Genomic DNA, 12,898 nt, shown 5'->3' with positions numbered 1-12,898 from the left:
AGACAGTGCATTTGACTTCTTTGCTAACATTAGAGAGGAGACTAGTGTGAATTAGATCATGCTGACCCTTGGAGAAATTGAGGAGCATGGATCTGATTTCAGCTACAAATTACAAGGTACATGCCTGTTATCATGCTGCATGATCATTGCTTGATATAGTTGAGTTATGCGTTAGAAATAAATTATGCAGAGAAAACAGTCCTTTTCTCTATTTGCTTATAACTTGCTGGCAGACCCAGAATGAATGCCACTTTTATTCTTTCACAGAGCAGTTTTACAGAATGCTCTGTAGCCAGTGGATTTCTCAGGAACTCATTACTGGGGTAACTGTCAAATTCATTTGACTTAGGAACTGAAGTCTTTCAGAAATAAGTTTAAAGCATGGTCTGTGTGCTGCCCAAGTACCTGCTCGGCTACGGTGTTCAGGTACCTTTGTCACTGCAGTATTGTGTTGACCCCAATTTTTCGTGCATTTCTTATTACAACTCAAATGTGAAGCCAAAAAAAAAAAAACAGAAAACAAAAAACAAAAAACAACAAATTCCTCCCCCATAAAACAAATCAAACTGAAAAACTCATCACAACAAAACAACAAAGATCCCCCTTGTGGCAAGCACTGTATTTTGTAGAACTATGGATTCCTAAAATAGTTTAGGTTTGAAGGGACCTTTTAGATCATCCAGTTCCAACCCCACTGTCATGGATAAGGTTGCCACAAAATAATTTTGCCAGTTGCTAAATGACTTCTAAGCTGCATCTTTTTTCCAAGCGTGTACTAGAAAATTATAGAGTAGGAAGCAGAGAGCTGTTGCACACTGGATCTGTTGGGATCTGTTCTTTTTTCTGTCTCCTACTTGTTATCAGTGACTTTCCATACCCAAGACTAGCCAGGGAAAGCAGTCATTTTTCTACTACCTGTAAAATCTCTATGTAGTCTACCAGCTTTTTGGGGAAAGAGTGACTGCACAGCACCTCACACAATCAGATCTCTCTGTTGGCTTGAATTTCTCTGTGCTATAGGAATACTAATCCCTCCTCAACAATAGAGACAGGCACTCTGCAGAGCAGACACACAAACAGACTTTCATTAGAGAATGCAGTCCCCAAAGCCTGTTTTACAAAAGGCTCTGCTGATTGGACTCAGTCATTTGAACAGTGATGGGTACAGCGTATGTTCCACAAGAACCTCGAAAGAAAGGTGCAGCAGTATCAGCAATGAGATGCAGACACGGCACAATTCTGTGTTAGTAATAGGCTTAAACACAAAAAGCCAAAGCTGAATCTTTAACACCTATTGTGTGAACTGTTGGTTGGAAAATTTCTCCATTTTTAATTTTTATTTTGTGAGAAGCAGATCTCAGAATTGCTGGAAAGTCTATATTTTATAAAAGCAAGCTTCTATCTCAATGGACATCTGTCCTCTGACCCAGTTTAGCAATTCACCAGCACTTCTGCTATTAATTACTGAAATTTCAGGTGTGTTCTACGCCTTCCAATTTGCAGACTTTCACATCCCCATCTCAGGCATTGAGATGTTGAGGAGAAACCCTGGAGTATAAAGCAAAATTTTCCAATTCATATGCGCAGTAGTGGATAACAAATATACTGACAGAGGCATTCAATTTACATAAATGCTTTGTGGCACACATTTTGAGCCTTCTATGCTAAAAATGGGAGGTTATTATAATCTACAGGTTTCCTCACTTATAAGTACTCACAGATTTACCAATGAAGACCAGTGTTTTTGTAATCAGTAACCCCTATTTTTTGTTTGTTAGTTACTGTCACAGGCAAGTGATTGAGGCTGATGAAATTAGATCTGCCTCCAAAGCAGTGAACAGTGCTGTTTAAAGGCTAAAAGACTATTTGAGCTTTCCACATGCCACATGTGAAAGTATTGCTCCAGGAACATTCAAAGGACCACTTTACAGCCCTTGAGATTCAGTCTTGCCTTTTCTGTTGGGATAGACATCTTTGAACCCCAGCAATGGCTTTGCATAGCTCACTGACTCTCCAGACTGCACTTTCTACCCAGCGATGCTGGCTTATGTGAATACTTCACCTCATGTTGCTCACTGACTCAGAACTGAGTCACTGCAGTCCAACAGGAAGAAGGCAAAAGCTGCAGTTAGAGTAGAGATTGCCCAACTTGTGGAATTCTTCCAATTTTGTAATAAGTCGGGCAGTTACTTCCTGTGCATCTGAACATAGTTTGGAAGAAGCAAATATGTCACTAGATGGTGATATACTTAGAAATTATGTGTTTCAAAGTCGGGAAGTTTACATCTCTTTAGTGAGGCTAGTCAATTAAAATGACAATAATGGTATGAAAAAAAAAGAAGAAAGAAAATGGACATACATTCAGAGCACAATATTGTACTGAATCCAAGCCAATGAATTTGAGGTCCCAGCTCCATTTTTGGCTTTGTTATCAGACTTCTTTCCTTAGATATTCCTGGATTCTAGCTACATGCAAATGTCCGTTACAGAAGAATGATGGAGTAAATATTTTACACACTGCCTAATATCAGCAGGCTGAACTACTGGCTCACCCAACTCTCCATTGAGCATACAGAGACCCCCCTGTGAGCGATGGGATATTGGAGCCAGGCATGGCTCCCTGACATTATATGGTATGGCACCTCCATTCAGAAGCAGAATACGTTTGCTGTCTTTGCAGAGGTGAACGGTTTAAATCTGAAACAGAAGTCTGCTCCCACCTGGATTGGTAGGATCATACTGTACTTATAGAATTAATAAAAATCCCTTATCAGCTGCAAGTGAACACAAGGAGATAAGCAAAGAACACAAGCAATTAGGTAACTTAACCCTGCTTAATTTACATCAGTAGGTAGCTGCTCTGCAGTCTCATCTGCGGGTACCTAGGAATAATTAATATAGTCAGTAATAATTAATTCATTCAGTCTAATCAAAAGGTTTGGTGATTCTTTATACATTTTCACGCCCATTTCAAAGATTTTCACTATAGTTCTGAAGAAAATGTGTTTTCCCAAATATTCTGCCTTTCTGGTAAACATCTGCCATCTGTACTGTACTTCTCCTGGTAGTACACCAACCTTTTGATGTCTTGTAACTTACTAAAATTACTGGAATTTTACTAACAAATAAGACCTTCGTCTCCAGACTTGACTCCCAAAACTTCAACCGTTATACAAATAATGCCCTGGTTTTACCAGAGTATGTATAGTACCAGCGTATGTTACAGAATTATCTTTAATTTTATTCTTTCTGTGTCATTTGAGCCAGGTAATTAAAAAATAAACAGATAAACAAAACAAAAAACACCAAAAACAATAAACTGAGGGACACAAAGTGAAATAAGATACATTCTGTCTGAATCAGTGACAGAAAATATGACGGAAGTAAAGAATAGAGTCTTTTTTTATTTTTCAGGCTGAATTCTTATTCTAGCTAGATTGGAAACCACTTATTTGGTGTTTTGAACTGGCCCTTGGCTTGTCAGCTGGCCAAGTCTGTAACTAGAGATGGTAATTTGGGTCTGGACCCTTGGAGATACTGCACAAGGAGCAAAATGAACCTCACTGAGTCACTACCACTCTCCTGCACATGTATTGAGAGCACCAGTGGAACTCATTTATTCAAGCTTTTGTAAACGCAATCTCTCAGAATCCTGAATTAGCCTGCCTGTTGCTTTCCTGTCTATAATAGAAAACAAACGGTAACAGAAACAATAGTAAACAAGTCATTATCTCCTAAACTGCTGAATAATGTAGAATAACGTATAAGATAAACCTATCATCTAATCTTTAGAGTTTGTTGGAACTTGCAAAAAGGAATAAAGGGTAAACAGAAATTGCTGCCTGGGATTCCAGAGCTACTGCTCGCTGTGGTGTTTCTGCTGGATCAGCCTGTCCCATTCAAAGCTCAGGAAGCACCGCTGCCATTAGCCTCCATGCAGACCAAATACTCTGACAGCATAGCCTGAATTTCCAGCAGCTCTCAGCAATCCTGTCTGTACATTTTGTCTTCATTACTGATACCATGGAACGATAAACAATTATGCTATTGGCATTTTGTTTATCAAAAATATTACAAAATTACTGCCTCAAATTAAAACAGGAAAGATTATACCAAAATCATGAAGGACAGGGTTGCATCCTGCTGTTTCAGCGGTGAAAACTTTCCTTAGTTTATCAGACCAGAATCCATCCCCTTCTCTTCCACTTTCTTTTTTTATGCTAACCCAAAAGGAATGCAGGCATGCTGCCGTTAAGCATCTGTGTTCACTTGACTGTTCAGGCCAAACTCTCTTTCCAAGTTCACTAAAATATGCAGAGTTATGCCAGCAGAGAACTTGACCTCCTGTATCCTCCCTTGCTGAGAAGCGAACTTGCTTGTCCTTAAGCCCACGTTTCTACATTTCCAGAGCAGAAACACATTGTGACTTTAAATATAGACGGTCCGTTTGTGGCTTTGCGTCTCATGTTACACGCAGACAGCCTGGGACTCTAAACAGAAGTTGGGCAGCACCATTAATAGTTTAGAAAAGCATCAGGAAGCTTTCGAAATGCTCTATATTTTCATTCCTGGAGGTGGAGTAGGGAGGGAAAAACATTTAAATTTTCTTAAACCAGGGTTTAGACGGAAACATTACTGAGTTTGCTTGGTTCTATTCAGGAGCTGGAATCTGCAGAGCCGTTTCAGTTCTTCACACACGCACACACACACAAAGAATTAAAAAGGAAAACAGTTTCATCGCAACTTTTCTCTTTCAGGATGAATCTCAGGCATTCTTTTTTTTTTTCTTTTTCCCTTTCACATGAAACACATTTGACAATCCTTTACTTAAGCGTCAGATTGGTAAACCCACTCTTACTGCAAGGAGGGGGGATAAGGGTACTCACGTGGTTGAGATGTCGTATTGTTTTGGTAACTCATAATTTACGCCTTTGAAAAATGCCTTATTTGTGTTGACAGCCTCTCTTCCCTGCTCAGAACCGACGGCGGGATTGAACAGAACAGCTGGAAGAGCCCAGGAAAATGCGGCTCTTGTTCAGGCTCTCCTTTCCTGGCTCCTGACCCCTTTACAACTGGAAAAGGAAACAGCACATGTGTCATTCTCTTTTGCCTGTGTAGCTCACATGAGCGGGGAGGGGCACACATTTGCAGATAGCAGTAACTGTATTCAAGTTTTGCAAGTTGGATGTATTCCATCCTTTTGCTTTTACAAGCCAGCAACCAGTGGAAAGAAAATGCTCTTTACATTCTCAGCCAAATACAGACGCACCTATTAGTTTCACCTCCCAAGCCCTTACTTAAGTGCAAAACTCACTGCCTTGTGAGTCCCCTCAAAAAATGCCCGTCATTAGTAGGTGAGATCAAGATCAGAGCTTCCAATTTTTATTGCCCAGCAGCATCCTTACACTCACAGTCTGATCCTGTCCTTTTAATGGGTGAAAGTTGAGAATGGAGTTCACTGGGTCAGAGGGGTTGCATCTGCATAGAGCGTGAATCTGAACTGCATTCAGAGTGAGGAATAACGTGTGACTGAGACACATGGGTGTCTCCAGTTCTGGCTCTAACACAGGATTCTTGTGGCATCTTGGACAAAGCACTTCATCTCTGCCTCAGCTTGTCATCTGCAGAAAAAAGATGATGTTTTTTTCCTTCTAGTCTCAGTATTTGTATTTTAATCCACAGGTATGGATTTATAAGCGCTCTTTATAAATAGAATATTTTCATTGGTCTGCATGGGTTGATTATTCCTACTCTGCAGCAAGGTTTTCAGCTTGAACTAGGCTACCAGCTCCTCTGTTTATATTGGTACCACTAGCTATTTCTGTGCTATGGTGCATCCACTGTATATGCACATTTTCTATTACTGCACACTGCAGTTACTATAAGTGTGCATATACAGTGAGCAACATGAACTGGGACTTCTAGGTCCTACCAAAATACAATTCCTTTATAACACATCTCTCTTAGACAGTATGAAGAGTGGGTGAAGTTTTCGTTTTCCTAGCCTCTGTGAGTCAGGATGAGTTAGCTGCCTGTCTGTGACAGCAAAAACACAGTGCCCATTGGAATGGAAATGGAAAAAAACAGACTCATGAAATTCAGGCTGAGACTCATCCTGTTTTGTAAAATTGTTGTAGGATATTTCTGTGAAATCATCTCAGTAACCTCCTGCAAGAAATCATTGCTGTGGACTTGGTTCATAGCATTTACTTAACAGCTATAAGATGGAAAGACCAGTGACGTATTTACATGCCAAAGCCAAATAACAGCTTGTTTGTGAGCGCAGATACAGTAAATGACTTGGGTCAGCACTTTCCAAGCTCACTGTAGAGAGCTCTGGAACATTCAGTGATAGACACAACAAAGCGAGGCAAAAAACAAAGAGGGAAAGATAACAGCGAAAAAACTCCTGACATTATTACCTTGGCTTCAACTGGCAAAACTGATTTACACCAAATAGCTTCTGCATGGAAATACTGAAAGGCATGTTACTTCTGTATGTGAAGCACAGTGTGCACAGGTAAAATTACGCCTTTCTGTCCTGGGGCATGAGAAATGTTGTTGTGCAAATTGGCTATGTTTAAGTCCATAGTTATCCAGATCCCTTAATATTTTCTGAACTCCTGATGGAAAGAGTTCTCAGCCATTGTAACTGAGCTGAAAGCACTCCTGCCTTCATTATGTTATTAACAGTGGTCGAAGCACTTAGACATTTTGTGAAGGGTCACTTAAAATTTCAAGCACACTACACCTGAGCTACCTTAAACTGAGCGTCATTATCTTCTACTGCTTAACCCCACACATCGATGCAATGTTTCCTTTATCTGTCTTGGTTCTTTTTCAGGCTACTCTTTTATCACTAAAATCACTGGGAAAAGAATTGCTGAAGCTTACATAATGAAATTCTGGTAGAACCAAGCCCACATGGTAACATCCCCTTTAATCCCTTTATTTTTTCACTTTTCTTAAGATGTATTTTTTGCTTATTGAATAGACTCGAAATCTCAGGAAATCAGGAAGCCTGGGACCCATTTCCCTAGGCTGTTTCTTGCCCTCAAGTAAACCATTGAAGAGACCCTCCTTGACCTTTCCCACTCATCATTAATGGGAAATACGTGAGGCTGAAAAAGGAAGTGAGCACGACAGTCCAGCACACTTCCGGAGGAGCTTGAGACCAGGGTAGGAAACAAAGAGCAACCCAGTGGTCTCTGCCTCCCCCAGCCTGCCATCTGCCCTTGGGGGACAGGAGAAATCAAATGGACCTAGAGAGAAAGACTACAGTGGAACAAAATATGTGATAAATCATTGCTTTTCAGCTCATCTGAACAGCCTCTTAAACTTTAAAGGTTGCTTCTATCAGAAAAGTCCACCTAAAAGTCAAAAACATGGAGGTAGCACAAAGATACCTGAAAGCATTTTTTAATCCAAAGGCAATGGCACTCACACAGGGTCTACCAGATTTGTAGGACAATGTGGGGATGCTGAGAAGTGTGTCAGCTCTGTGGCCTTAATTAGCCAATTACCTGTTCTTCTGTGGCCATCACAACCTCATTAACCTATAGAAGTATTTGTTTCCTGCTCTGGTGAATACTTTCGTATCTCCAACCTTTGAAAGCTGAGAACGTTTTTCTAAGCAAAGAAACAAAAAATCCCTTTTTGTCTCAATAGTGCTTTCAAATATAACAGCCCTTTCAGGTGGCAGCTCAGAAGAGAGACCTGGTGATAACTGCAACTTCTCCTTCTCTTAAGCAGAGCCATGTAATGAATTCATAATCAGGCCCATGTGGTTGTTCTCTTTGATACTATCTTGCTCCAAGGTAAATGATATTTTACAGTCGTTCAGGCTTAGCAAGTCCATGTCATGGGCTGCAGCTGTTGCTCCCAACAGGAAGGAAAGGTTTAGGTTGCACTGAAAGGAAAATGAATAAATAAGCTAAAGGAAAACGTATCTTTCCAGGAAGCTATGCCTGACTAGGAAATCAAATTAAAAATCCCTGTATTTTTTGGATTTTTGTGACAAAACATAATGCAAAGCTTGTAGTCTCAGACTGCAAAAATCATGGTAAGACTCAAAGAAGCTGATTCAAAAGCTCTCAGTAGTATCCTTTCCTGCCCACTCAGTGCAGCCTTCAAGCCTCAGAGGAGGTGTTTGGATTCCCCGCCAGGACCTTTGAGGAGTGATTATAGAGGCAGCTGAAGTTCTATTCTGTTGTGAGTTCTGGAAGTGTCCCATGCTTGTATTGATGACTGCAATTACATGGCAATGCGTACCAGCAGGCAGTGTGCCGTGACCACCTGTCTACAATGCCATGATGGTGTTGGCTTTCTCTTCACCTCTGCTGGCTACAAACTTCAGTCTGTCATAAACATACTTGGCTGTGTATGGTTGGGATGGATCCCAAAGTATGAAGACTTATTGCAGGCTAAGGAGGGATAAAGCTACAGCACAGCAGTTGCTAGGCTATGTCCTGACAAAGGGACACTTCATACAAAAAGTGCTCCAGGAAATAATTTGTCTCTGAACCCTCTGAAACACCATTTTCTACAAATTATCTTCCTCTCATTTCCGGAAGGAAAAAATATTCTATTTATTTGTTACCGCATGCTGTTGCATCTTTTATTTTTTTTTTGTATGTAAATATTTTCTCAGGAGAACCTCCAATATCCATACAATACAAATCCTCAAAACAAGCCATCATTCTTTGTAGGACAGTCAGTGAAACAGATATATAAGAAGACTCTGTGCCTTCTCTTTTGCACAATGCTTGGCTTTCCTTTAACAGTAGTTAGTTTAATTTTATAATGAAGGTAAAATGGGTAAGGCCAATAGCTCAATGGACAAAGAACCACAAACACTCTGTCACTGTGTAGAATATTTTCATATCCAAAGATCAAACAGATTGCCTTAAAGCAACTGATTTCTGCTTCTCTCGAATCTAATACCTGATATCACTGAAACACATATCACTGTACTTGTACTCTAGACCAGACAACAGGATGCTGACATGCTGTTTGATAGTGCACGTTCCAAACAGCAGAAACACAAGCTAGGTGGATGTGGTGGAGGTACTTCCTAATATCAGCTCTTGCTGAGCTCAGGAAATCTGAAAGCAGGCTTTGGTGCTTGAATTTCTCATAACAAAAGAACTAAAGATAAATATTATAAAGCTAATTATGCTCAATTTTAAAACAAACAAAATGGAAAGCTTTCTCAAACAACACAGAATTAATGAGTGGAAATCATCATTGCTAGGAGTTTAATTAAATCTTCAGTTTGCAAACTGCCTTTCCTGTTTACGTAATTGGAACTATATTATCTGTAGCACAATTTCAATAAGATATTTTCTTTCTGGGACTCTAAAATTGCAGATCTCCAAAATGTCTGGAAAATGGAAAGTTAAAGACTCTTGATACCTCTGGAGGCTGATGTGTTTTATTACCCAAGTGCTAAGTTATGCTCTCACTGCTCGTCAAGATCCTCTCAGAAGTTGGTTGTCCATCATCTTTGCTGTCTTTGTGTAATATGAGCTATGGGCGAAAATCTCTTGAACTTTAGCAAGGGTTTCACCTTCTTTAATCTTTCTATTCTGGATGGATCAGACATGGGCAGGACACATCAAATACTGAGATTTTTCTAATTGTTTTGATCAACACTGCTGATGGGGTACATCCAACAAGGGTGTTGGATGAGTGTATGTGCTTTAAGTCCACTTTCTGTGTTATTGCAACACAGGCACAGTCAGATTGGCAGATTGCACTTCCTGAAATATAATAACTGAAGTATTTGCTCTCATTTTTAGCTTGCCTGTACTGTCCTCTGTGGAGGAAAGGACACCAAATTAAGATTTTTTTCTTCTACAAATGCAAGATCAAAAAACTCTTTCTTCTCTTCACTGCTACTGGTGAATCTGCAGCTCAGAGTCTCTGTGCAAGATTGCCAGCTATTCAAAGGTACTTATCCTACAAAATAATGCTGTCTTAGAATTTTTATAAGTACACTTTTTTAATAGCTTTGCTAGATATCTGTAACATCTTATTGGTGTTGTAACAGTCTGACTTAGTTTTATTATCAGACTGCTTTCCACAGACTTGGATTAATTATAAAAGCAGAGATATTGCAGCGCAGACTTTAGCATTCCAATGCATTATCTGAGCACAAAGCTGGCATGTGATAAAAACATAGTTACGCTAAGTGAAACTGCAGCACCATGAGGACGTATGCAAAGACCCTGAGACCCTGTTGCTTAGCACTGCTCCTATCACTTTGCTAAAAATAACTCCACAAAATTCTTTAGCCCAGGGGAACTTCATTTTTCTCACAGCTCACGATTTCATTTTTATTTATTTTTACACAACCTCAAGCTCATATAATCTTTTTCTTTCATTCTGCAACTTGCTTAAGGAAATATAAATATGTTTATGTTTACTAAGTCAAGTTGCTTCCATTGTTAAGTGATTAATTAAATAACTAGGAGATGTAGTTGACAATCCTAATTGAGTTTAGTAGGATCACACCAGTAGCTCAGGAACAAAGTGCAGATCCAGCTCCTCTCAAGCACCTCTAGGCAGTGTTCCCCACTAATCACTAGTTGCAGTGTTTATGAATCTATAGGCTCTCACAAATCATTTCCAAAGTTGCAAGTGATTACCACAGGCAGGGTATACCTCATGATCACAAACGAGTTTACAAGCTCCCAGCTCACTTCTCTATGGATACTGTTGTTTTACTTTTAATTTTATTCTAAACAATTCACAAATCAACAGATATGAGTTTTTTTTGGAATCCTGACTAAAACCCTGGAATAAGCTTATGGTTAGAATGTAGAAACACTTCTTCCTCATTTTCCAGGTGATGTATGCTAAGGAAAAAAACCTTTATGCCTACATGCACATGTGTTACTTACCATGAGATTAAGGTAACATAACGTTCAATCACAGCTGGCCCAGTGAGGCAATCAGCTGTGTCCAATAAGAAGAGAGGGAGCCTCCCTTTCTTTTGTTTGCCCCAGAAACCGTTGATGTACTGCACCTGCTTCTTGCAGCAAAGTACAAGTTATTGAGCAAGGAGCAGTGAATGTTTTTTCGTCTGAGAGCCAGCGTGGATGGAGCTGCACGGAGTTCAGGCAAGTTCTTGACGCCCTGGTGTGTTAGGCTAGATAGAGCCTGGGTTTTTTTTTTTTCTAGTACTTGTTGAGTGCTTTGAGCTTGAAACACGCTACAGTGATCTTATTGTCATTTTGAATTGTGTCTTTGGCTCCCTATTAATATTGGAATGAATTTGCTTAGTGCATGTGAGAATCGTTGCTTTGGTGTCTTTGGATCGTGAGAAACTTGAGATCAAAATATTGCCTTAGTTACGTTCCTTTTAAAATTTCTGTAAATTGTAAATGAGAACGTTAGTGTTGTTCTGCACAATGATGTGAAGCAAAGTCTGTGCTTCAACAATGGCTGCTGCTGAATACTTAAATGTTTCCTTAAGTAACGATGGGGTTTTGTTTTCTCTTTCACATGCATGTGCACGTGATCTTAGTGTTAATTTGCTGTGAAGCTTTGAAGAGCTAACTTTTTTTTTTTTAAAAGAACACTAGAACTGGATTAAAATAAATAGGAACCTTAATTAAGTGCAATTTCTCCTTACATCTCATCACATATTTTACTGTGCAATCTACGAAAGTTTGATTGTCTCTGTGTTCGACCTTGGATAGGCCACGCTTTAAGAACTATGTTGAATGTTGGACTCCTCTGTACGAGAAAAACACTGAGGCCCTGAGGTCATGAGAAGGGCAATGAGCTGTAAAGGGCCTCGAGCACAAGTCTTGTGGGCTGTGACTGAGGAATTTGGGATGGTTCAGTCTGGAGTCTGGATGCTCCATCAGTCTGGATGCTCAGGATAGACCTTATTGCTCTCTGCAGCTCCCTGAAAAGAGGTTTTGGCAAGGTGAGGAGTTGGCTTCTTTTATCGCGTTATGGCAATAGGATAAAAGATAATGGCTTCAAGTTGTGCCAGGGGAGGTTCAGGTTGAGTGTGAGGAAAAATATCTCCTCCGAAAGAGTGGTTGACCACTGGCACAGGCTGCACAGGGAGGTGGTGGAGTCAGTGTCCCTGGAGGTGTTCAAGAGCCATGGAGATGTGACCCTGAGAGCAGCAGTTAGCTGGCATGGGCAATTGTAGCATTTTCCTTGTATCTGATCTCACTGAATAGGTAATGATAGGTACTTGATGTTTTCTGTATATGAAGTCAATGTGGTTAAGCATAAGATACTGCTTAACAAGTTTTGTCCTCCTGAGAAATTCAAAATGAGAAATTTCAATTAGGGAAATTCAAAATTTGTCTGGAAAAAAAAAAAAAAAGGCAGTTTCCTATTTCGTTTGTTATCAGGTACTACTTTTGCTGCTAGCCCAGGTGTAGTATGAGCTAATCTTAATCTCTAATCTCTAACTGGTCCTGTGGTACAACTACCCTAGTGTTACTCCAGCCTTGATGCAGAATGTGTTAACAATTGTATCCAGTTAGCTGCACCTGGTAATAAATTAGCTGTTCATGTGTAAGAACAATGTAACCCTAGAGTTGCCATTGACTTACTAGTGAATTTAGTGGCAAATTGAATAACTATGGACAATATGTATGCATTGATAACACGCATATTTCTGTGTGTATATGCATGTGTTTACAGTCTGCTTTTTAAACAGCACTAGGTTGGTATCTTATAAGTTTTGGAAGGGTGACTCATAAATAGTATTCATGAGCTTACTCTAATAGTAGAGGAAGGACTGTTTCTAGCAATTCTCCATACTGCTACTGAGCTGATATGGCAGAATTTCATAGTTTGCTGGCAGAGAGCTTAGTTATTTGGATTCCTTAAACGAATAGAAGTACGGTTTTAATGTGCTGATAGA

The 12,898-nt window shown here is 39.8% G+C and overlaps 1 protein-coding gene across 2 annotated transcripts in view; it reads right to left on the bottom strand.

Annotated features, from left to right (window-relative positions):
* Window positions 1-5,097, bottom strand: part of GYPC (glycophorin C (Gerbich blood group)) — a 30,934-nt gene extending 25,837 nt beyond the window's left edge. Inside the window, exon 1 of one of the 2 annotated variants that reach the window (XM_052675062.1) lies at window positions 4,887-5,097. In XM_052675062.1, the coding sequence (XP_052531022.1) occupies window positions 4,887-4,920 (34 nt within the window). In that variant the 5' untranslated portion in view covers window positions 4,921-5,097. The remainder of the gene's footprint in view (window positions 1-4,886) is intronic. The other variant, XM_052675063.1, reaches the window with a different exon arrangement.
* Between the last annotated feature and the right edge of the window lie 7,801 nt (window positions 5,098-12,898).

Source organism: Tympanuchus pallidicinctus, unplaced genomic scaffold (assembly GCF_026119805.1).
Source record: "Tympanuchus pallidicinctus isolate F22 unplaced genomic scaffold, pur_lepc_1.0 scaffold15, whole genome shotgun sequence".
NCBI classification, from domain to species: Eukaryota; Metazoa; Chordata; class Aves; order Galliformes; family Phasianidae; genus Tympanuchus; species Tympanuchus pallidicinctus.
Note: the sequence above shows the minus strand (reverse complement) of the source record. Positions and strands in the feature narration are given on the sequence as shown.